General features: G+C 40.7%; 1 protein-coding gene across 1 annotated transcript in view; it reads right to left on the bottom strand.

The window, feature by feature from the left end:
• The window catches only part of LOC122554359 (metalloprotease TIKI2-like), a 420,493-nt gene that overhangs the window by 164,703 nt on the left and 231,853 nt on the right, over positions 1 to 23,937 (bottom strand). Inside the window, exon 4 of the mRNA XM_043699245.1 lies at positions 12,011 to 12,185. Within this exon, the coding sequence (XP_043555180.1) occupies positions 12,011 to 12,185 (175 nt within the window). The remainder of the gene's footprint in view (positions 1 to 12,010; positions 12,186 to 23,937) is intronic.

The raw sequence follows: 23,937 nt of genomic DNA, 5'->3' as shown, positions 1-23,937 counted from the left end.
AGTGCAGAGTGTCTTAAGTCTGTGAGGGGGTGCATGTGTGGGAGTCTGTGTGTCTATAAGGGTGTGTGTGGTGTGTCTGTGTGCGCGTCTGTGTGTATCTGTGTCGTGTGCATGTGAGAGTGTGTGTGTGTGTAGGAATATCTGTGTGTGTGCGTGTAATGCAATGGTGATCACCTGTAATGTGACATGAACCCAAGGTACAATCAAGGCATAGCTTGCAATGTTATAACATATAAAGCATTGTGACAGTGCTGGAAAGTGGGATTCATGTAAGTTAGAGTAATTATTTGTCAGTGCAGACTCGATGGGCCGAAGGGCCTCTTTTGTACCGGATGATTTTTATAATTCCATTCAACCACAAGGGGCATCATAGCCAAGCCTTTTCTTGTCAGTGAGATTGTGACATGTGTGCTTTCAACAAAGCTCACACTTCAGTGATCAATTACCAACCTTTACCGCACTAGACCTTTATGAAGTACCACTTCGTAAGGAATCCAATTGCTTGAAAGATACAACTGGTAAATTTGACAAACAATTTTTTTTAATTGTTGGGACTTAATATTAACATCATTTTAACATTTGCAGAGTAGGCCATCCAGTGAGCTGCATTAAATCTTAAAATGTAACTGATATTTTGATATGGGTGAACAATACTCTATGTACACAGCCTTCCCCATGTTCGTCTAATCACACAACCATGTGGGAGGGACCATGTAACTTGGATTGACAAAATCTCATTGCTCTAAGTGCCATCCCCACTTTATGTATCTGATACAAATGCAGACATTTTCACTTTAGAAGTATTATAATAGCAGACAGTTTGTTTGTAAGTGATCATCAATCAGATAAAACATTTCTGGTGGAATTACTGTATTTTCCTTTAATTTAAGAAAAACATTTCCTTCCAGGGTAATTGACTGACTACAGTTAACTACTCTGCTGCCTGAGTGAATAATCACCCCAGTACATTAAAAAACAAAAGAGCACAGTCCAATATTTCAGTTCCCTTTGATGGTTCCGTAATGTCTATTAGTAATAGCTGCAAAACTTATTAGGTGGGAAAACATTTTTCTTCAACTGGAAAACTCTCAGTTATTGAGTAGGTGCAGTGAATATACAGTGATTAGTCTGCAAAGACTCTGCCCATTACCTCACTTTCTCTGCTTCTGAAACCCTCACTCATGCTTTTGTAACCTCTAGACATGACTATGTCAATGCATTCCTGGTTAATCTCCCACATTCTGTCTGCCATAAATTTACAGTCAGTGAAAACTCTGCTGCTTGTGTCGCAATATCAAGCAGTGTTCACGAAATCACTCCTGTGTTTGGTGAACTGTTTTTGCTCTCATTTAAGCAGTGACTTGATGATGGAATTTTCATCTTAGTTTTTAACTCTTTTCATGGCTTCATCCTTCCCTATTTCTGTCATCACTTCCAGTCCCACAATCTTCTAAGCAATCAGTGCTCCTCAATTCTAGCCTCTTAAACATTCTCTAAGGTGATCACATATTTTTGATCCACCTGATTAGAAGTGTTATGACACACCCCTAAAGAAGATGGAACATGCACATGGGTCTCCTGGTTCAGAGATAGTCACTGTACCACAAAAACCTTTCCTTCTACTATCTGGGCTCTAAGTTATTGAATTTCCTCCCTAAATATCCCTTTTCTCTACTTTCCTCTTTACAACTTAACTTGCAAATTACACTTTGGTCATCTGCCCTTATATATCCTATGTAAAATTCTGTTCTGATGCATTCCCATGTAGTTTTTCAGGACCTATTACAAAAGATACACCATATTAACATAAATTATTGATTTATTTAAAGGAAAGCTGTGAACCTTCAGTAAAGTTAAAATAACATCTTCTTTTAAGGTGTTATCCCTGGGATGATCTCTTTATATCATTGATTACACAAATTGAGAAATTATGTTATAGAAACAAAAACGGGACAAGTGATGTCGAAGAAAGCATGCTGATGAAGAATGCTGGGAAAGAGCTGCTAGTCACAGGGCGTTAATGGCACCGTACTCTATAAAATCAAAAGGTGAACTTTAAACCTCTATCAAGATCAGGGATTAGCACTTTGTCAGCTTCAAAAACAAAAAAAACCTGAAAAAATTATAGAACAGGTCAGTTAGCCCACAACGTTATGCTGAACACGATGCCAAATTAAACTAATCCCTTCTGCTTGCCCTTGTTCCATATCCCTCCATCTCTTGCATGCTCATCTGTTTATCTGAAAGCCTCTTAAACATCCTATCATATCTGCCTCCATCATTACCCCGGTAGCATGTTCCAGACTCCTACCACTCTCTGTGTAAAAGTCATGAACCTCGCATCTGCTTTGAACTTGCCCCTTCTCACCTTAAATGCATGCCCCTTAATTTTAGACATTTCAACTCTGGGAGAAAGATTCTGACTGTCAGCCCTATGTATGCATCACATAATTTGATAGGTTTCTATCAAGTTTCCCTAAGCCTCCTTCACTCCTGAGAAAACAACCCTAGTTTTTCTAGCCTCTCCTTATAACTCCTGCCCTCTAATCAAGGCAGCATCCTGGTGAACCTCTTTTGCATCCTCTTCAAAGCCTTTACAATCATCTTGTAATGTGGAAACCAAAACTGAACACAATTCTAAGTGCAGCTTAATCAAAGTCTTATAAAGCTGCAATGTGACATCCTGACTCTTGTATTTAATGCCTTGACCAATAAAGGCATGCATGCTATATGCTTTCTTTATCACCCTATCTACTTGTGTGGCCACTTTCAGGGAGCTATGGACTTGAACCCCAAGATCCCTCTGGACATCAATACTGTTCCCCCTCTGGACATCAATCCTGCCATTATATATGTTTCCTTAACGCTTCATCTCACAAAGTGCAGCACTTTTGGTCTGCCCAATCGCATTAATAAAATTAAAGAAGGAAAAGATGATGGCTATGTGTTCTATGTCTCTCCGTACTATATTGCCATTGCGCCACTCCTGTCTCTCTCTGTTGACCATAATCCTTTGCACAAAGGAGCTAAGGTCCCTTTTTTCACTGGGTGGTTGTAGTCTGGTATACGTGAGGAGGCACTCAAGACTTATTATATTGTTTGAGTTATTGTAGGAAGGTATATAAAAACACACTCATTGAATTCCAGCCTCAATGTAAAATTAGAAAAGTGGCAAATAAATATTCTTCCAAAACAGGACTTAGTGTCAAACACAAATTTAAAATATCCTCCTTTTCTACTTTGTGCAGAACATATGACTGTTAAGTGACAAAGCTTCCAGGCTCAAAAGGAGAACTGACATTTTCCTCAGGTAGTGTGTTATTATCGTTTGTTTTCATTTTTTCCCCCTGTAATCCTAGTGGATACAGAAAGGTTTAACCATTAAGCAACAAACAAAAGCATAATACCAATCAGAAAGTCATTAAAAATAATTTGGTCTGTTAACACATACAGTCTTTATACACAAAAATATAATTACTCACGTACTTGATGCACTATTTATAGCATTAAGGCTGCTTGTTAACAGCTGTTTAGCCTAACCTAATAAACACAGATGGATCATAGTAATTAAGTCAATTAGGTGTTGAAATATTTACCTTTTAAGTATTTAGGAAGATAAATAAGCATTAAAAGTGCTGTTAACAAACAGGAAGCACCAAAATTAAAACCACTTTCTAACAGTGAACGTATGGAATATTTTTGAGTAAGATTGAAAACATTCACCAAAACATTGCTGTCACTATCCATGTATCATTGTTTACAGCAACAGTAAGGAAAGAATTTGTTTATGACTGTATCATAGAACAGCTGCAGCCCAGAACAAGACCTTTTGGCTGATCGTGTCAGTATTGACTCTTTGGAGGATCCACTCCTACTCATTCTACCTTTCCTCGTAACCCTGCAAGCTTTTTCTCTTCAACTGTTGATCCAATTCCTTTCTGAAAGCCAAGACTGTATCTGTCTGACACACTCCCAGGAAGGGGAGATCCAAAGTATTTCCTGGTTAAAAAAGAGATTTTTTTCTCAAGTCATCTATTATCTTCCTCTAAACCTTTTAAAATCTGTGTTCTCTAGTTCTCAACCCTTCCACTAAAGGGAGCTGTATCTGTTGTCTTTTGTCTTATGTCCCACAAACAGTAGGTCAATAAACTTTAAGAGACATGTTCATGATATTATCATTGTTTCATCATGTTATCTTTGGGTATCACTGTCACAAAATTGCCCAAAGTAAACATATGCCCCTTAAAGAGGCAGGCTGGGGAAATAATAATGGGAAACCAGGAAATGGCAGAGGAGTTGAATAAATACTTTGCTTCAGCCTTCACAGTAGAAAATGATAATGACATGACAAAAGTATGAAACAATCAATGGACAAAGGCAGGAGAGGAAATAAATTCAATAACTATCACTAGACTGCCAGATAGACTAATGGGCTAAAGACCAATAAGTCTCTGGGCCTGATGGGATACATCCTAGGTTATTGAAAGGAGTAGCTAGAGAGAAAGTGGATGCACTGCCAGTAACCTTGCAAAAATCCTTAAAATCTAGACAAGTCCCAGAGGATTGGAAAATTGCCAATTTAACAGCTTCACTTACAAAGGGAAGGAGAGAAAAAACAGCTAACTGTAGGCCCATCAACTTAACGTTTTTTACTGGGAAAATATTAGAGTCTATTATAAAAAAATTAAATAGCAGAGCATTTAGAAATACACAATAATACCAAAGAGTCAGCATGGCTCTACAAAGGGGAAATCATGTCTGACACATTTACTAGAATTCTTTGTGGCGATGACAAGTGGGACAGATAAAGGAGAAGCACTAGGTCTAATATATTTGGATTATCAGAAGGCATTTGATAAGGCACCACACTTTACATTACAGCAAACTTTGTTTCAACCGAAAAACTCACTAAACTGGCAAAAGGTATATACCTGAATTATCGTAAATTTATTGTATTATCATGATCTCAATGGCTGGGTAATCAGTTGAGGGTGCGAGTGAGAAGGCTCTCTGCTGCTAAATTTTATTTAGGAAAATTGCATTATTATTTAAGTTATTTACGCTGTAAATAAAGTAGAATAGTGATGGATATACCCTCTGCATTATGTTTCTATTACTGAGTGTGTATTTTTACATTAATTATGTGGATCTTTTGATCAATAGAGTATTGATCAGCCAGTACACTTCTGATCCCATATGTGCTAGTTTAATAAGACGTTTGCTGTATTTGATAAGAGCTTTTGATGTTGGAGGTAGTATATTGACATGGATAGAAGATTAGCTAACTGATAGAAGACACTGAGTGGGAATTAAGGGATACTTTCAGGATGGCAACGTGTAACTAGTGCAGTACCTCAGGTTTCTGTGTTGGAACTACAATTACTTACAATATATATTAAGGACTTGCACGATAAGAGTGAATGCACAATAGCCAAGTATCCAATGACATGAAATTAAATGGGGGCAGAAGCATAATGTAAATTAAGCAAATGAATAATCAGAAGACCCAATAACATCACAGTTGCACTTGGAGTTCGGGCTCTAATGGTACAATATCCATGAAAGCAATAAATAATCACATTCGCTGAGCCAGCTCAAGCAGACTAGAAGAGAAATCAGTTCATAATACAGCCAGTAACAAACTGGTAGCATCAGGGTCAGGTCAGGAAATGTCACCACTTCAAAGTAGAAAGGACTTTGAATGAATCGTTTGCCATCATAATTCTAAGGACACAAGAACAACAGCAATCTGACTGAGCTAGAAAGATCAGAAAAATAAATCCATCCATTTTCACTGCCAGTATGCCCTGCTGGAAAAGGTGCACATGTGGAGATTGGGTGAAGACAGAATGATGCTTCGTTGTGATCACCCCCTGATAGAATAGCCTGTTCGCCCTTTCAGTGAAAAGGTCAGGAACGGTCATTTGGAATACATGCCAGAAAGTGTGTAACTGCACCCATTAAGTGTCAGGTTCGAAAGAGGAGAAGCAATTGACAACAAAAGTATGCTTTCCCAAAAATGATCGAAGTTTCAAACAGTATTCCCATGTAACTCAGTGCTGTTGATGCTGCAGCCAGTAATAAAAGTAATTTGCGTAGTCTAGGAAGTGTCTGTGACTCATAAGCATTACAATTCAATTTAGTGTTCAGGGTCCATTGGGGGAGGGAAGGAAATCAACCAGGTTTCCTGTTTTTAAAAAGTACAAACATGTGGAATATCAGTCGAGGGCTAAGGGGGTGATTTAGGGCACCCTCTCATAACACACATCTGATAGTATCAAGGACCACCCAGTGCAACTGCTGACACTTATGAAACTGTACCTAAAGAAAATTAGCACCTTTAGACATGATGAAAAGAATAATAAGAAAATTAGATGAGAATAGAGATGTTAGGATCTATGGTAATGTGATGATAACTAGGATCCCAAATCATAATCAGACTTTTATGATACATATCTTTTAACAAATTATTTTACTCCTTTTTTGTCACCTTTTCTGTATTTCGCCAGACTGTATGCACACAGTATTCAAGGGAAACACTTCAGTGTGTCATACTTACGTAATATTAACTTATGGACAATACGTATGCACTATTAAGTACAAACTTGAAGTGGACACTTTAATCAAACACAAAATTGAGTTGAGAGGTCAGATGGCCCTTCTTACTGCTGATATGTCAAGAAAATAATTTTCTTGACATTAAAATACGAGTGACCTCCGTATAATAATGACTGCACTTCTCAAATTAATTAAAAAGACTGACTTCATGGTACTGTTGTGGCCATTGTAACTCCAAACTTGAAATCCAGAAACAACAAGTGTGAAAATGTTTATTTTATCAACATGGAATGTGGTTGAGTGATGTCAGCATTCCACTCGCTGACATTGGCCTCACCATCAAAAACTATTTATGAGGACAATGAGAAGAGCTGCTCTGGTCACATGACAGAGTTAAGGTTTCGTAGAATCCCTTCAGTGCAGGTGCAGGCCATTTGGCCCATCGAGTCCAAACCAACCCTCTGAACAGCATTCCACCCACACCCCCACCCAACCTCGTACCTAATCCCTGTATTTCCCATGGCTAGTCCACCTAACTTGCATATCCCTGGACACTATGGGCAATTCAGCATAGCTAATTCACTTAACCTGCACATATTTGGACCGTGGGAAGAAACCAGAGCACCTGGTGGAAACCATGCAGACACGGGGAGAATGGACAAACTCCACACAGACAGTCACCCAAGGTTGGGATTGAATCTGGGTCCCTGGTGCAGTGAGGCAGCATTACTAACCACTGTGCCACCGTGCTGCCTGAAAAGGATTTCAATAAAGCATATTTCAGTCAGACTGGCAGGAATGTTTGAATGGGAAGGATCCTGTCTAAGACCAGGGCGCTTAAGCCACAAGTAGGCAGCAACTTGATTTGCCTTGAACTCCTTACTGGAGGAGTAATACTTGGGCTCCACTATTTCATCTTGACTGCAGCATAAGAAAATCTGCCACTCAGAACATAATACAACAGTGAATATATCCTTCTAAACTACCGTAGCATTCTTCATCGGGACAAAGGATTGCAGACATGCATCAAGAAGAGAGGGGGTGTGTGAGTATAAAAACATGGGAACAGTTGTGTAAATTCAGGTGTTGAACAATAAACGTTTATAGTCAACTTTTACAACTTATGAAAACTTGTAATTTGCCTGTTCCAACCCTCAAAACACTCAGGAGTTGAAACATCTTTGTTTGAAACCCGCTCTCTTCGTTCAGTAGGACAGGTTGAGGTGGGGGGCGTGGCAGGGGCTGACCTATTGTTTCTCGTCTGTCTGTAACAATTAAGTACAAGTCTGTACCATTAACGACATAATTTTTCACCCTAGCTATGCTTCCTTCTACCAAACTGTTGATATTCCTTTTGCTAAAGGTTCAGGTCATGTGGTGTGAATGTCTGATTAACATGTTCTAGACATGATATTTAATAATGCATCTACACCCAGGTGAGCATAGAAAAAGATCCACATTGTACACAGAGGAACCTCAATTATCCAAAAGAAACGGGGAGGCAGTATTTTTCAGACTACTCTCCTACGAACCTGACCTTGAGAATTTTTTAAAACACCAGGTGAGCATAGAAAAAGATCCACATTGTACACAGAGGAACCTCAATTATCCAAAAGAAACGGGGAGGCAGTATTTTGTTCAGTTAATTGAATTCCGGATAATCGAATGCTGGATAACATAATTTAGCCGAGGATCGAAACCTTGCGATCTTGCCAGATAATCGAATGCTGGATAATTTATAGAGCTTCCTCTGTAAATGTTCTCCCAAAATTGTGACAAATAGATGTCTGTAAGTGGGACTAACCTTCTGAAGATAGGAGAGTATGTAGGGAAACCATCCATAAGGACATCTTTTATAAAGGACCATAAAACTGCTGGTACTGAATGGACTGGCCAATTGCTTGAAAATCAACATTCTCAAGTTGGTATATCGAGGGTATATTGTTCAATCTGTGGATACTCATTCTGACCAAATATTGAGGTCTCATCAGAATGGAATCAATAGGAATCAAGCTAATACTCTGTCTTCATTTATATCAAAGGATTAAAAGAATAATAGAGAATTAAAAGTATTCTCAGACACTTAGTGGCACAATTTAACAGTCACCTACAGCTTTTCAGTAATATCCTGATACAGATATTGACTTTGCAGACTAAGAAAAACAAAATTGCTTCATACGTCTTTCCCCATCGTTAAATATCACTATCAACCAGTATGTTTCCCATTTTCTCTTGGACAGTATATTCCATACAGAAAGAACCAGGTGTCTTGAGAATACCTTTTTCCACGTATGGAGTCAGCTATTACGAGGGGGCATAGCTTTAAATTAAGGGGTGGTAGGTATAGGACAGATGTTAGGGGTAGATTCTTTACTCAGCGAGTCTTGAGTTCATGGAATGCCCTGCCAGTAACAGTGGTAGACTCTCCCTCTTTATGGGCATTTAAACGGGCATTGGATAGGCATATGGAGGATAGTGGGCTAGTGTAGGTTAGGTGGGCTTGGATCGGCGCAACATCGAGGGCCAAAGGGCCTGTACTGCGCTGTATTTTTCTATGTTCTATGTTCTATGTTCAGTTTCCCCATTATTGGTTGTGTGACTTACATTTTATAAGCTACCAGGCAAGCGAATAAATGCTAGACAATTCATCTTAACATCTATAACTCTGGATGAGACACCCCAAACTCATTACAAAATCTGTTGAACCATCATCTTACTAGTTATGCTGCAGTTGAATTCATGCCCAGCGCTTAATGGCACAATTTAACAGTCACCTACAGCTTTTCAGTAATATCCTGATACAGATATTGACTTTGCAGACTAAGAAAAACAAAATTGCTTCATACCTCTTTCCCCATCGTTAAATATCACTATCAACCAGTATGTTTCCCATTTTCTCTTGGACAGTATGTTCCATACAGAAAGAACCAGGTGTCTTGCACAAATGTCTCCAACCTTCTAGAATTTCTATTTTTGTTTTAAAAAGTGCACAAAACTTGCCTTTTCAAAAAGATATTTGAGATGTAAAGGGAATATCAAATGAACTTTCAATGCCATCAGAAAATCCCTTACCCCTCTTAAATCTTCGCATTTTCAACCCAAAGTCTCTCTTTTTATTAAGTAACATGTGCCTTCTGGGTATTAATCTTCTCCATCTCTTTCAATGTTATCATTTATCAAACCCCTACTGCAAGCTAGACTTGTGTTTCAGTGAAATAGTAATTGATGTGCTTTCAAGAATCAACAGATTTAAAATACCCACTTGAATTAAATCAGAGAATCAATGCCCAACCCTATTTTTCTGAAACATAATGTGAGGAAGCATACATTCTCTGTTACAATATTTTATGAAAATATAATTCAAATAAGTTATTTTAAAATATGTCTGGCAAATGCAGTTTCTTGTCTGACAGCAGCTTGCAAAAAAATTATGGAAATGCTAACCTTAGTCCCAGTGCCAGTCAGTAAAACATTCCTTAATTCAAGTGACAGCCCTGAATTAAACCCTAATAAATATTTGTGTTGGTTCACATCTGGAGTCCCTCCCACACTTACATGTTTTGGCAACAGCTTCAGCCTTCAAGATGTATTCATTTATGAAATGTTGATTGCAATGCTACATTTCAATTAAATATGGATTACTCAAGCAATTTTATTACATGCGTATGATACATCCCAGGTTAGAAATATACAAGACAGTGCTTATATTGCAGAAGTACAGCAATAAATCAAATAGACTACTTTCTGAGGGCAGGTGACTTAAAATTCCCTTTGCAATCTCTGGAGGATTGTAGGCCCATCTCTTCATCAAAAATAGTCACTTCCAAAGTAATCAGCTGCCATTTTCTTACCTGCAAATAGCTGAGTGCTTAAATCTTGTATGCTCCTATAGAGACATGTGATTAAGACAGTTCCTACACCAGTTGAAAATGGGGGTAAATAGAAATGCAAATTCCAATACACAATTTGCTGCAATCCACACTGTTTCCAAGAGAGTTGTTGACTTTCCCTCACAAAATAAATTATGCACATTCCACAGTACTGGCAACAGGCATTGTTCTTGATCCATAGCAAGCAGCATTGATTCCATTGTATAAGTGTGGTACTGAGCAAGAGTGAGTGCTTTATTTTGTTTATTCCCTCTTTGTATTGTAAATTAACTAATGTACTTTCAATTCAAAACTCTTTCTACCAAAACATGTCCATCCCACATTTATCACAAATGTACCCATTCTTTTAACAATGTTAGAAGTACACATTGCTTGTCTTCCCATCTCTTGTATTACTTTCGAAAGACATTTAATTAATATTAATGGATCACAAGCTTAATTTCCTCCCCATGTCATTGGACAGGAAAATCCTTGTCTGCTGAATGACTTGAAAGGGAAATCTTTCATTAAAATGTTTAATTTCAAACCTTCTATAATTTGGAATATAGTTTCCTGATCCAAGCAAGGGTTACAGAAAAGTAGCAGCTAAACACACAATACGATCTAAGAGGAAATTGACAACGTGAATATATTGATACACAGCAAATCATGTCCAAATCATTCAGGTTTATCTTGAGCTCTGTAGAAATGCTCCTGCTCAGTAATATCAATCTGGCTCACTTTACAGAGAGGGATGTTACAATAACTCCTTGAAACACCCTTCACTGTCACTAATAACAACAGTGGTGTCAAACATAGCAGCAAACCACAGGTAACAATTAATTATTACAACATTCCCAGAGGACGTAGCTGAGAGTCTTTTAACTATAAATTCTTCACGGAAAAGTGTTTGGCAAACATGTTATGTAAACCATAATAAAATGGAAGATTGTGTCACTTGCATGTGGCATAAACACACGTGGGACTATCCACAAGGGAAAAGTTTTCTGAAAAGGTGTTGCACTACAATCCCACATTGTACCCATTACTGGGGAAGGAACAGTATCATTTCAACAGGAGCACTTATCCAAATTCCAGGTTGCCAGACAAGCTTTACTTCTTTTTTCCTTTAATTTCATATGATTCAACTTCAAGAAAGGAACTCAATTTGAATGATGACTCAAATTAATCAACAGTTATTGACCTATTTTTGAGCATTTCTGTGCAGCATTCATGGGATCTTCCCCTTAAAACCTTCCGCCACCTGCTTCAATTATATGATCAAAAACTAACAGTGAGAAACAAAATTCCTGGTCAAAATTTTATTTATAACCTTTTTAGAAAATTAATCTTTAAAAGCTCACAATTCTGGTATATTAAAAGTGATCTGATTAAGAAGACGATCAATAAATTACAGTTTGCTTCCATGTTTAACACAATTATGCAAGAGAAGTCGTTATAAAAAGAAGAGGTTTGCTTTCTATAGAAATTTCTGATTATACATCTTTAAAAAAAGTGACAAAGTGCTTTATACTATCTGGATGAGGCAAAGCCCCTGAGGGACAATAGATCACTCTACATACCTGCTCCAAATGCAAAGAAAAAGCTTTTATCTGGATTTGCCTCCAGAAGAGCTGTCACCCTTTTGCCCATTCTTTCATTCCTCTTGTAGATTAACTCCTGGCGGAAATAGTTGTCTATCTCCTGAGCTGTCACCTGCTCATGTGGCGGGAGGGTGGTGTTGATAAAGTTAGGCATCTGTGAGAAGAACAAGCCAAGTGATTATTATTTTAAGAATGGCTCCTAGATATATCTGACACAGGATTACAGTTTCTCATGCTTTACTGTCGAGATAAGACAAATTTATTTAAATTGAGCTGAGGTGCAATAATCACTCAGCTGTTAAATCAAACTGATAAACCAGACACACTCAATGTTTGACTGCATTTTAGACTTATTTCTGTTTTGTACACATTATCCAAAAAGCAAAATATTATTTGATTGCCAATATACAGGCTCAACAAATTCAACAAGATCAGTCATCAAGTAATGTATCTGAGAATTAACTCTTTCCTTTGCTGAGTTAGCGGATCTCTGCTGCTGGAATGATTTGAGGCATTACATTTGGCTCTTTCTGGCAATATATATTTGTGTGGTCAATCAATAAAGACAGGACTAGCCTTGTCTGTGATTTTTCCTACAGACAAAGCTGTAACTCTCAAGTCACTCACTCTGGAATAATGATTACTTTGGCAAGGTGAGATAGAGTAACTGGTGTCTTTTATACTGAACTCGAAATAAGCAATGCCATAAAGACTGGAAGGGAACAGAAGAAAACAAAGCACAAAAAAAGTGGAGAAAAAAATGAAAGCACGATGTAATGTGAAAAGCAAATACATGGAAGTGGGGTGGTCATCATTGGCAAATTTGCAATTTTTGATTTCTGAAGAGCTGGGGACAATGTTCCTGAAATTTTCATCGAAGGAAGTCTGGAAGTTTTCATGATTGAGTCCATTACAACAGTGATTACACATCAGAAGTACCTTATTGGTTGTAAAAAGCACTTTGGAATGCCTTGATATCATAGAAGATAAGAAATAATTGGAAAGATTTCTTCCTTTAGAGCTGGACAAAAATCAATGATACTTTATTCATAAAAAATCAGCACACTGCTTTTTCAGTGTAACATTTCCTTTGTGCAATCATGTAAAGCAGGTCATAGCTTGGCCACCAGTTTCATAGAGGAGAAAGTGAGGTCTGCAGATGCTGGAGATCAAAGTTGAAACTTTATTGCTGGAACAGCACAGCAGGTCAGGCAGCATCCAGGGAACAGGAGATTCGACGTTTCGGGCACAGGCCCTTCTTCAGGAATGACCAGTTTCATATCTGTTCCAATTTTTATTTGCAGCAACTTGCTCCAAAATCAAGAGATCTACTGAACATGTATTGATTCACTTAACGCCTATTTTATGGTGATTGCACAAAATCAATGTTATACCTAATCTGTTTTAATGGACAATCCTATAGAGTCAAAAAAATTCTTCCAAGTTATACACATAATTTAAAAACCGCTGTCTTGTTGCTTCTGTATCCATTGCAGAGTACTGTTGGTCCTTCTCAGAAGCTATCTTCAGTGCTGTAGACTGCAAATCATGCGTTTGTGAAGCGGTTTATTTGGAGGCAGCTTAAGAGAAACAACCACAAGTCCCCTTTGACAATATTTGAAGAAATTTTGCAAAGTCTCCACAAAGCCACGAACAACCATTTTCCTACCACAGAGAAGAAATGAACCTTGGCCCTCTGCTTACTACCAACTGTAAACCTGCTCCATGATTCCTTAAGTAAAAGGAGAAGCAGATCACATTGCCCCACCCACTACCTATTCCAAACTCTTCATATCCACAGTTCGTTCCTTCTACTTTTACATTCTGCAGCACTGTTGTCTTACTAAGTTTCCACCCTGACACAGAATACAGGAATATTTAGTAATTCACAATAACACATATTAATTCAGATAACGGATTCATTCAATCAGCTTGAAGCTCACTATCATGCAAATCACAGTTTCTGGCAAGAGACTAAATTTTAATTTCAACACAAATTTCAGAAAAGAAATACTGAGGTGCTTTTGAGAAGGCGGTGGCCAAATTGTACAATGCACAGATGAGTTTACCCAGGTACCCAGGACCTTTTGAAAGTAGAGCCGGTGGTACTTCTCCAGTGCTGTGAGGTGCCGACTGGAGGTTGTCCAAGTTTCTAAAGTCTGTGGGAGCACTCCCTAAATCTCTTTACTAATCCGCAGCTTTCGTCATTAAGATGCTTTGTAAAACTTCTTTGATCAAGCATTTGACCATCAAATTTGAATATTTCCTTTCATAATTTGGTGTCAAATTTTGTTCTAGAGGAGTCCCATGAAGTGCCTTAGAAATTTTATCTTATTCGATGCACTATACAAATGCAAGTTGTTATGACAACTGTTATGTGTACACAGGGATTATAATTGGAAAAAGTGCAAAAGGCAAGTGTACTGACAGGAAGTGTGCACAGGTGGAAGATATTAGAATTTCTTAACTAGATAAAGATGACAGATGCTGTATTGAACTAACCATCAGGCAGTACTCAGATGGAGAAAGATGGGAGAGAAAATCCCAGGGTGCAGTGCACAGAGGTTAGGGTGGAAACAATCTGGGCTAGAATTTATTTGTGATGGGGGATGAAAGTAAACATTCCTCCAACCTCTACAAAAATCTTGATTAATTCATTGAATATGGGAGTTACTTGCAAGGCAGACACTTAGTTCCTATCCTAATTGTCCTTGAGACAGGGTATTATACCACCTTCTTGAACCACTGTTTTCTATCCAGTATGTCTACTTTCACATGCTCCAATAGATGTTAGAAATTTGGACAACCTTATTGCCTGCATTTCAAAGCACTGCAGAAGTACCACCAGCTATAGCTTCAGTCGAACAGCAGTATCATCTCCTCAGCCAACACAGTCAGCAACAACTCAAGAACCACTCCAAATCAGCTGTGTTCTGCAGGAAATATCATTTGGTTGCCAGACACCACAATGAAACAACTGCACTACTCAGAACTCAACTATGGTAGCAAACTCTGAGGGAGGTCAATGGAAAAGCTTTAGGGGTGTACTCAGAGCATCTCTGAGGAAACCAAACATCCCCAGCGACAGTTTGGGAGTCCCTGGCCTTTGTCCAACCAAAATGGAAATGGTTCATTCAAGAAGGCGCCAAATATATGTGCACTCACACCCACATGCACACACTCATATGCACACTCAATCTGTCGCTCCTACATGTGCACACATATAATTTTTGCAGAATTACCTTTTTTTTTGCACAAAAACTGCATGAATCCATGTAAAAGTCTGTAAAACTATAGAGAGGATTGGTCAGTCTGACATAGCATTGGGACACAGACAGACCTCACATGTAATGTTTAAAAAGTTGAGCTAACTTGAGAATGTAATTTAGAGGAAGTTCCGGGATTTACATATCAAAGAACAGAAACCAGCATTTTCCATTCTAAAAGATGAAGGTTTAATCTAAATTTGGAGGTGCCAGCGTTGGACTGGGGTGGACAAAGTTAAAAATCACACAACACCAGGTTATAGTCCAACAAGTTTATTTTGGAATCACTAACTTTCGAAGTGCTGCTCCTTCATCAGGTGGATGAAGAAGCAGTGCTTTGAAAGCTAGTGCTTCTAAGTAAACCTGTTGGACTCTAACCTGGTGTTATTTGATTTTTAACTTTAGTTTTCATCTAAGATTGTTTACTGTATCACATCTTCATGACACTGGACTCTTTTGGCTATAAAGTCTGTGAGCATAATCTTAACCTCCACAACTACCTGATGAAGGAGCGGTGCTCTGAAAGCTAGTGCTTCCAAATAAACCTGTTGGACTATAACCTGGTGTTGTGTGGATTTTTAACCAAATATATTGAGTGACTTTGTCACGAACACATTGTGGCAAAAGTTGAGACTTTGGAGAGTGCACACAAACTCACAACTCAACTACCTGACTCTACAAGCACCACCTGCCCACCATGCAGCCATGTTTGTATGTGGTGTTTTGGATTTATCAATATGTAGGATTACATCAAGCTGCTACTTGATCATTCTTGTAAGAGATTTCTCAATTTTAGTACAACTACTCAGACATTAATGGAGAGACCTTAACAGCTTTGACTGGACAGGGTATACATTTGTCATATCTGGATCAATGCCAGTTATTTGATTTGATAAGTTGATTTATTTAGATTGCTTGTAGCTGTCACATACAGGCAGAATGTAATCCCAGTGAAGAAGGGCTTTACCCATCAGCTAATTACTCAGTGAAAGTCTTTTGTCATTTGTATCAGGGAAGGCTGTCCGTAATGCACTTATGAAGCCACCATTGGCACTTCTCTGGGATTAAGAATGCTGGAGTCAGAAAACCTATCCCTCAAAAGTTGTTGACCAATCAGGGACCAGCTATTTTCATTGTAGGTAGCATTATAAACAAAATGGCCTGCACCAGTAGCAAAAGATCAACAATGGATCCAAGGCCGAAGCTATGTGAGGACAGGATGAGGGTCACAGGTTGAGGATCAGCAGAGGGGGAAATCAGAGGCAGAAGCAGGGTTGTGGACTTGTTTTCAATGAACTCCTTCTCCCTATGATGAGTCCCTCAACCAGGTAGAGTGCCTTTAGATGAGGGACCTCTCCAGCAGCCCACAGTGAACCCCAAGAAGGGTTTATTTTCAGGGCAACCCGAAGCAGCACTTTTTCACCCGACTCTGGCTGAATACCAACAGTGGAATGATGCCCTTAATTGGGCAATAATTGTTGATTTGAGAACCTCAATTCGCATCCAGATGGAAAGATGGCCAATCTCACCATCAGACAGGGACAGTCTTTACATTCTGCCCATATTTACATACAGGAGGACTAGCTAAAGCAGGCTGATTTCCTATGGAATTTATTAACCAACCATATAACTACTGAAAATCTTTCAAAGAAAACAGCAAAACGTATTGTTTCTGAGCAGCCTGAATTGCTTTTAAGGGTTAGACAATTCAATGCCTGGAAGATCGACATCTAAAGTTCTTTTTTCCTGCTCTTCCCCTGTTTCCTTTAAATTGTAACTGTCCTGGAAGCAATACTATTGTAGTTAAACACTGGATGTAAATAAAATTAGACAGAAATATGGGTGCCCATAATGCCCATCGTGTGCTAACTGACAATTCATCAAGCGAGAAACAGGCAACTAGCAGTTGAATATTTTCCACACCTAGTGCAAAACAGCACCAATTTCATTTTCTCAAATATTTGTGAAATTATTTCGATCAAGAGCCAACAAAGTCACAATTAATTTGGAGTTTTATATATACAACATTCTTTTCCTTGTCACTGTTATGTCTACAACAGCTCAAAGAAAATATAACACTGTAAAATTCATCTATCACATCAAGAAAAGACAGTCTCTCCTTCTTCTTTCCAATGTTTTGGACATTAAACACTAACTTGTTTATTGTCTACCTTATTTCTATTTTTCTTTGATTATTTGTAACATGCAACACCTTCCATAGCAAGGCATCCTTCTAGTGATTTATGTTATAATGAATCACCTTTACCAAGGGAGGTCAGGTAATGATCGCAGTAAACCTTGCCACTCAATTATCAAGTTGTTTCCTCCAGCTATTCTCATCAATTTTCCAGAACTCTGCTTCAAAACGTTTAAGAGCCAGGCACCCTTTCCTTCATGATTTATAGCAGATGAAGTTATTATCGTCCCATCAGACCTCAAGGTCAGCCGCAAAGGAATTATAGACATGAAGCTTACCCCTTTACATCAATCGCATATCAAAAGTACTTATCATGTTCCTTCACAATAATGTAATTAACTCATATCATAATCTTTATCCACATTCCTGATCTTATCCTTTCACAAAATTGGATTTGAAAATCTCCTGCTTATAATTATGCATAAGGCAGGAAGATATTTTACATGTACTATTTATCTAAATGAACGTGCATAAACAAACTGTTCAAATTTTTTTCAACACTTTTCAGGAGGTTTTACAGTTAAACCTGCTTTCTTTATGTGAGGCATTCCATTAATATTTGCTTCTGATTTGTTGTTTGATATTTTGAGAGCTTTAACTTTACCCTATTTAGTACTACCATCCACCATCACATATACTGTATCAGTAGGGCAAGGTGATTTGGGTTTTCTGCTTCTACATAACAGTTAGTCCTTGTCTGCTTCACAGGAAATGCCCTTTCCATAATGACATGAACCTCAGACTTGTCTTTTGTTTTAAAATCAAGCCCAGGCCTGGACTTTCATCCAAGTGTCAGGCAGGTGGAGCTGAGAGGACTCCAGCTTTGTGAACCTCTCCTTTAAAAATGGCTATGCAAGCCTCTGGTTTTCAGTTTGGTGTGTGGGGTGGCAGTGGGGTGGTGCACTAGATCAGCAGTTTGGGACCAGCTACTTCAGAAATAGTGAGGGGGTCAGAGGTGAGCCTGCCATGAGTTGGGCAACTCAAGCACATATGAAAAGTGAAAACCAAAAGAACTGCAGATGCTGTAAATCAGAAACAAAAACAGAAGTTCCTGGAAAAGCTCAGCAGGTCTGGCAACACCTGTGAAGAGAAATCAAAGTTAACGTTTCGGGTCCAGTGATCCTTCCTCAGAACTGATGGTGGTTGGGAAAACGTTAGTTTAAATGTAGCAGATAGGATGGTGGGAGGGGGGTAAGGAATAAACAAGACGTAGGGAGAGAGCCCAAAGAGAGAAAAGTTCAGTTGGACAGACAAAGGAGTTGCTAATGATCTGGTTTGCAGGGTGAATAGCTGTTAATGGAGACTGTTAGTAGTGTAGAATGGCAGATTATAACAAGGCCTTGTGTGTGTGATAGGGGGCGAGGACATGGGGAGTTCAGGCCCTAAAATTATTGAACTTGATATTGAAACCAGAGGGCTGCAGGGTCCCCAAGTGGAAAATGAGGAGTTGTTCTCCCAGCCTGCACTGAGCTTCACTGGAGCACTGCAGCAAACTTGAGACAGAGATATTGGCCAGGGAACAGGGTGATCTATTAAAGTAGTTCGGCAACTGGAAGCCCAAGGTCTTTTTTGTGGGTAGAACATAGATGTTCTGCAAAGCGGTCACCCAGTCTATGCTTCGTTTCCCTAATGTAGAGGATACCGCACTATGAGCAGTGAATACAGTAGACTAATTGTGAGAACTGCTGGTAAAGTGCTGCTTCACCTGGAAGATGGGTTTGGTCCCTTGGATACTGAAGGGGGAGGAGGTAAGTGGCAGGTATTACACCTTTGGCAGTTGCAGGGTGAAGTGCAGTAGGGCTGTGAAGTGGGGGAGTTGTTGCGAGTGAAGGAAGAGTGGACCACAATATCCCAGAGGGAACAGTCCCTGTGGAAGGCGGTCAAGGGAGCCGAGGGGAATGTGTGTTTAGTAGTGGCGGATATGGCAGCTGGTGATCTTCTGGATGTGGATACTGGTGGGATGGTAGGTAAGGACAAGGGGGACCCTATCGCTGTTGCTGGAGGGAAGAGAGGGGGTGAGGCTGGAAATGCAGGAGATGGGTCGGATCCTGTTGAGGTCAATGGTGCTGGGGAATCCTCAGTTGAGGAAGAAGGTGGACATTGCAAAGGCTCCCTTGTCGAATTTGGCCTCACTGGATTGTGCATGATGGAGACGGAGGAACTGGGGGAATGGAATAGTTTTCAGGAAACAGGGTGCAAGGATGTATAGCCCAGGTAATGGTGGGTGTTTTGATTAGATTCCCTACAGTGTGGAAACAGGCCCTTCAGCCCAACTAGGCCACACTAACCCTCTGATGAGTAACCCACCCAGACCCATTCCCTGTAACTAACGCACCTAACTCTACGGGCAATTTAGCATGACCAATTCACCTAACCTGCACATCTTTGGACAGTGGGAGGAAACTGGAGTCCCCGGAGGAAACCCATGCAGACACAGGGAGAATGTGCAAACTCCACATCTACAGTCGCCTGAGGCTGGAATCGAACCTGGTTCTTTGGCTCTGTGAGGCAACAGTGCTAACCACTGAGCCACGGTGCTGTAGGTTTATGGGCGGGTTTATGGGTGGGTTTATAGTGGATATTTGTGGCCAGTCTATCCCCAGAAATGGAAACAGAGATGTCGAGGAAGGGAAGTGAGGAGTCAGGGATCGACCAGGTGAAAGTGAGGGCGGTGGGGAAGTCAGAAGTCTTTTCCAATTCCAAAAAGAAGACCTTTCCAACTCTGGACAAAAGAGGGAAGCAGCTCCGATGATATCGTTGATATATCGGAGAGTTGTGGGTGGGGCCAGGATAGGACTGGAACAGGGAATGTTGCAGGCATAACTGGGAGGGCCCTATCACCACCCCTCTGACCTGCAGAAAATGAGAGGAGTTAAAAGAGAAGTTGTTGAGGGTAAGGATGAGCTCAGCCAAACGGAGGAGGGAGGTGGTGGAAGGGGATGGTTCAGGCCTTTGCTCCAGGAAGAAGTGGAGAGCCCTGAGACCATCCTGGTGGGGGATAGACATGTAATGGAATTGCACATCCATGGTAAAGAGGAGGTGGCTGGAGCCTGCAAACTCAAAATTCTGGAACTGGCGTAAAGCGTGACAGGAATCACATGTGAAATGTGCTCCATCCGAAAGTTGCATTTGAGAGCCGTTTTATATTTATGTCAAAGCTGTAAATGTTCTTAAATATTAGCTGACCCTGGAATGGATCCTGGGCCTTCGCTGTGGGAGAATTCTCATTGCCGTTGCCTGATCAAAAGGAACTATAGTGCACCACCGAAAAGATACAATGAATTCTCAAGCACAACCATGGAGATGGTATAGTCTTATTGATGTTATGTGGTGGTGGGAGTTAGCTGGCTAGACTCAGTGGATGACTGGTGAATAGTTCCATGCTCATTACCTCATCCATTTGTCCCTCTTTCCACCCATCAATCAGGGTGTGCCCAAACTTTGACCTGTGACCAGAAGTCTAACATCTGCACAGTGTAGCAGTGTAACTAAGAGGGAGCAAGCCAGTGGGGCTGTCAGGGATCACTGAGTGAGACAAACCACTTCAAAGGGATACCTATAACACAAGTAGCACAAAGCACTTATGCTGAGCCACTCTCTTCACCGCAATGTTAACAGTATTTATTAATGAAATGATGAAAATGGTTGGGACATGTGAATGACAGAAATGTAACTGCTCATCATCTTTTTCACCTTATATTTTTATTCAAAGAATATCACAGAGGAACAGCATGGGAAAGGTTGCAGCCAGTTGCCCTGTCCTCAGGTGAAGGAGCACAGAGGGATATAACATTCACTTAACAATCTACCTTACACAAGCAAGAAGCCTAGATACAACATCTGGCTGTGATGATCACAGCTGGAGACCACCAGCATTTGTGGAGTCATTGCTGGAAGAAATTCAGAGACATGTTGCACATTAGCACATTGAGTATCTGGACTCATCCACATAGGGGATCAAGGGAAGGCTCACATCTGCATCCTGTAGAGATAGTGTGAGACATCATGCACACCTCTGCTTGTAAGCAGCTCATATAATCTGTGCACAGAAGAGGTGAGACTGGGCACAGTGAAGCACAGACAACAATGCAATATTCTGCCATGCACTATATAAGGCTCACATTACTTCTCGTTCATGCAGAACAAAAGAATGTTTCAGAGATGTGCCAGGCGAGGCATAGGGTCAGCCTTCCTGAGGGTCAGCCTTCCTGTGGACCAAGTGGATATGGTGACCACCAAGTGATGCTAATTGCCAGTAGCAGATGATAATGATTGAGATCACCCTGGCAGATAACAGTAATGATTGAGGCAATGCTGTCACTTCACTGAGTATTATGGAGCATTGCAGAAAAGCAAATACGAGGATGTGTATGCATCATCAATGCAGTGGGAGTTTGGTTGAAGCATAGGTAAGAAGCGCAACATGCTTTCATTGGGGAAAAAGGTTCCACCTAAATAGCTCCTTGATTTTGTCCCACACCAGTCCTGGATCTGTGCACGTTGTCCCCATGCCGAGGTTAGATCATTCTTCAGGTATGAAGATGAACAGCTTCAGTGCTACATCCCATTTTACCAATACACGCAGAACAAGGTGTCAGTGTCAGAGATATTAGTTCCTCTCAGAGTGAACAGGAAAACTGATTATACTAGTGGTCCAGTGGGCAGGAATATGGAACCTCAGGAGTCACTGTTTGGGCACAATATTTGGACAATAAGCAATAGATGTCTGGATATCTGATGAAATTCCTGAGATGATGAAAGCTCACACAGAATCAAATAAGTACATTTGCCGTCATGAACTTGTGGGTTTAACTGCACGAACTCTGGCCATTGTCAATCTTCTAGAGAGACACGTGCAGCAACACTCAGGGTGGAGCAAGTGCAATGTCTCAATCAGGAAAGAGTGAAATCTCCCCCAATAGCCTGGAACACCACACTGCCCAGATCTATCTCTTACCCAAAATTCACAAACCTGACTGCCCCGGTCGACCCATCGTCTCAGCCTGGTTCTGCCCCACCAAACTTATCTCCACATACCTTGACACTGTTCTGTTCCCCTTGGACCAGGATCTCCCCACATACATTTGAGACACCACCCATGCCCTCCACCTCCTCCATGACTTTCAGTTCCCTGGCTCCCTATGCCTTATCTTCACCATGGACACCCAGTATCTATACACATCTATCTATCATGATGAAGGCCACCAAGCCCTCCATTTCTTCCTCTCCTGCCGACCCAACCCATACCCTTCACCGACACACTCATTCAATTGGCTGAACTGGTCCTCACTCTCAACAATTTCTCCTTCAAATCCTCCGACTTCCTCCAGACCAAAGGAGTAGCCATGGGCAGCTGCATGGGCCCCAGCTATGCCTGCCTCTTTGTCAGCTAACCGACACCATTCCCATCTTTTCCTCCGCTACATGGGTGTTACGTCGTGCTCCCACGAGGAGGTTGAACAGCTCATCAACTGCACAAACACCTTCCACCCTCATCTGGACCATCTTAGACACCTCCCTTCCTGGATCTCTCCATCTCCGATGACCGACTCAGCATGGACATCCACTTCAAACCCACTGACTCCTACAGCTATCTGGACTATACCTTTGCTTACCCTACCTCCTGTAAAAACACTATCCCCTACTCCCAATTTCTTTGCCTCCACTGCATCTGTTCCCTGGAGGACCAATTCCACATTAGAACATCCTTCTTCAAGGACAACATATTCCCCTCTCACGTGGTCAGTGATGCCCTCCAGTGCATCTCCTCCACTTCCCGAACCTCCGCCCTTGAACTCCACCCCTCCAATCGCAAAAAGGACAGAACCAACCCCCCACCCCCGGTCCTCACCTTCCACCCCACCAACCTCTGAATACAATGCATCATCCTCTGCCATTTCCACCACCTACAAAACAGACCCCACTACTAGGGATATATTTCCCACCCCAGCCCTTTCTGCATTCTGTAAAGATCATTCCCTCCGTGACTCCCTTGTTAAGTCCACGCTCCTCCCACCAATCCACCCTCCACTCCTAGCAGCTTCCTTTGCCACTGCAAGAGGTATAAAACCTGTGCCTGGCAGTGATTTTCCTGCACCTCCACACATATCTCTGTGTCTGTTGCTCTCGATGTGGTCCCCTCTACATTGGGGAGACAGGACGCCAACATGCAGAATGTTTCAGAGAACATCTCTGGGACTCATGCACTAAACAACCCCACCACCCTGTGGCCGAACATTTCAACTCCCCCTCCCTATCCGCCAAGGACATGCAAGTCCTGGGCCTCCTCCACTACCAAACTCTAGCCACCTGATGCCTGGAGGAAGAACACCTCATCTACCACCTTGGGACCCTCCAACCACATGGGATCCATGTGGATTTCACCAGTTTCCTCACCTCCCCTCTCCACCTTATCCCAGATCCACCTCTCCAACCTGGCACCG

Source organism: Chiloscyllium plagiosum, chromosome 11 (assembly GCF_004010195.1).
Source record: "Chiloscyllium plagiosum isolate BGI_BamShark_2017 chromosome 11, ASM401019v2, whole genome shotgun sequence".
In the NCBI taxonomy this organism is placed as follows: Eukaryota; Metazoa; Chordata; class Chondrichthyes; order Orectolobiformes; family Hemiscylliidae; genus Chiloscyllium; species Chiloscyllium plagiosum.
The sequence above is the reverse complement of the archived record's forward strand: the minus strand, read 5'-3'. Positions and strand labels throughout refer to the sequence as shown.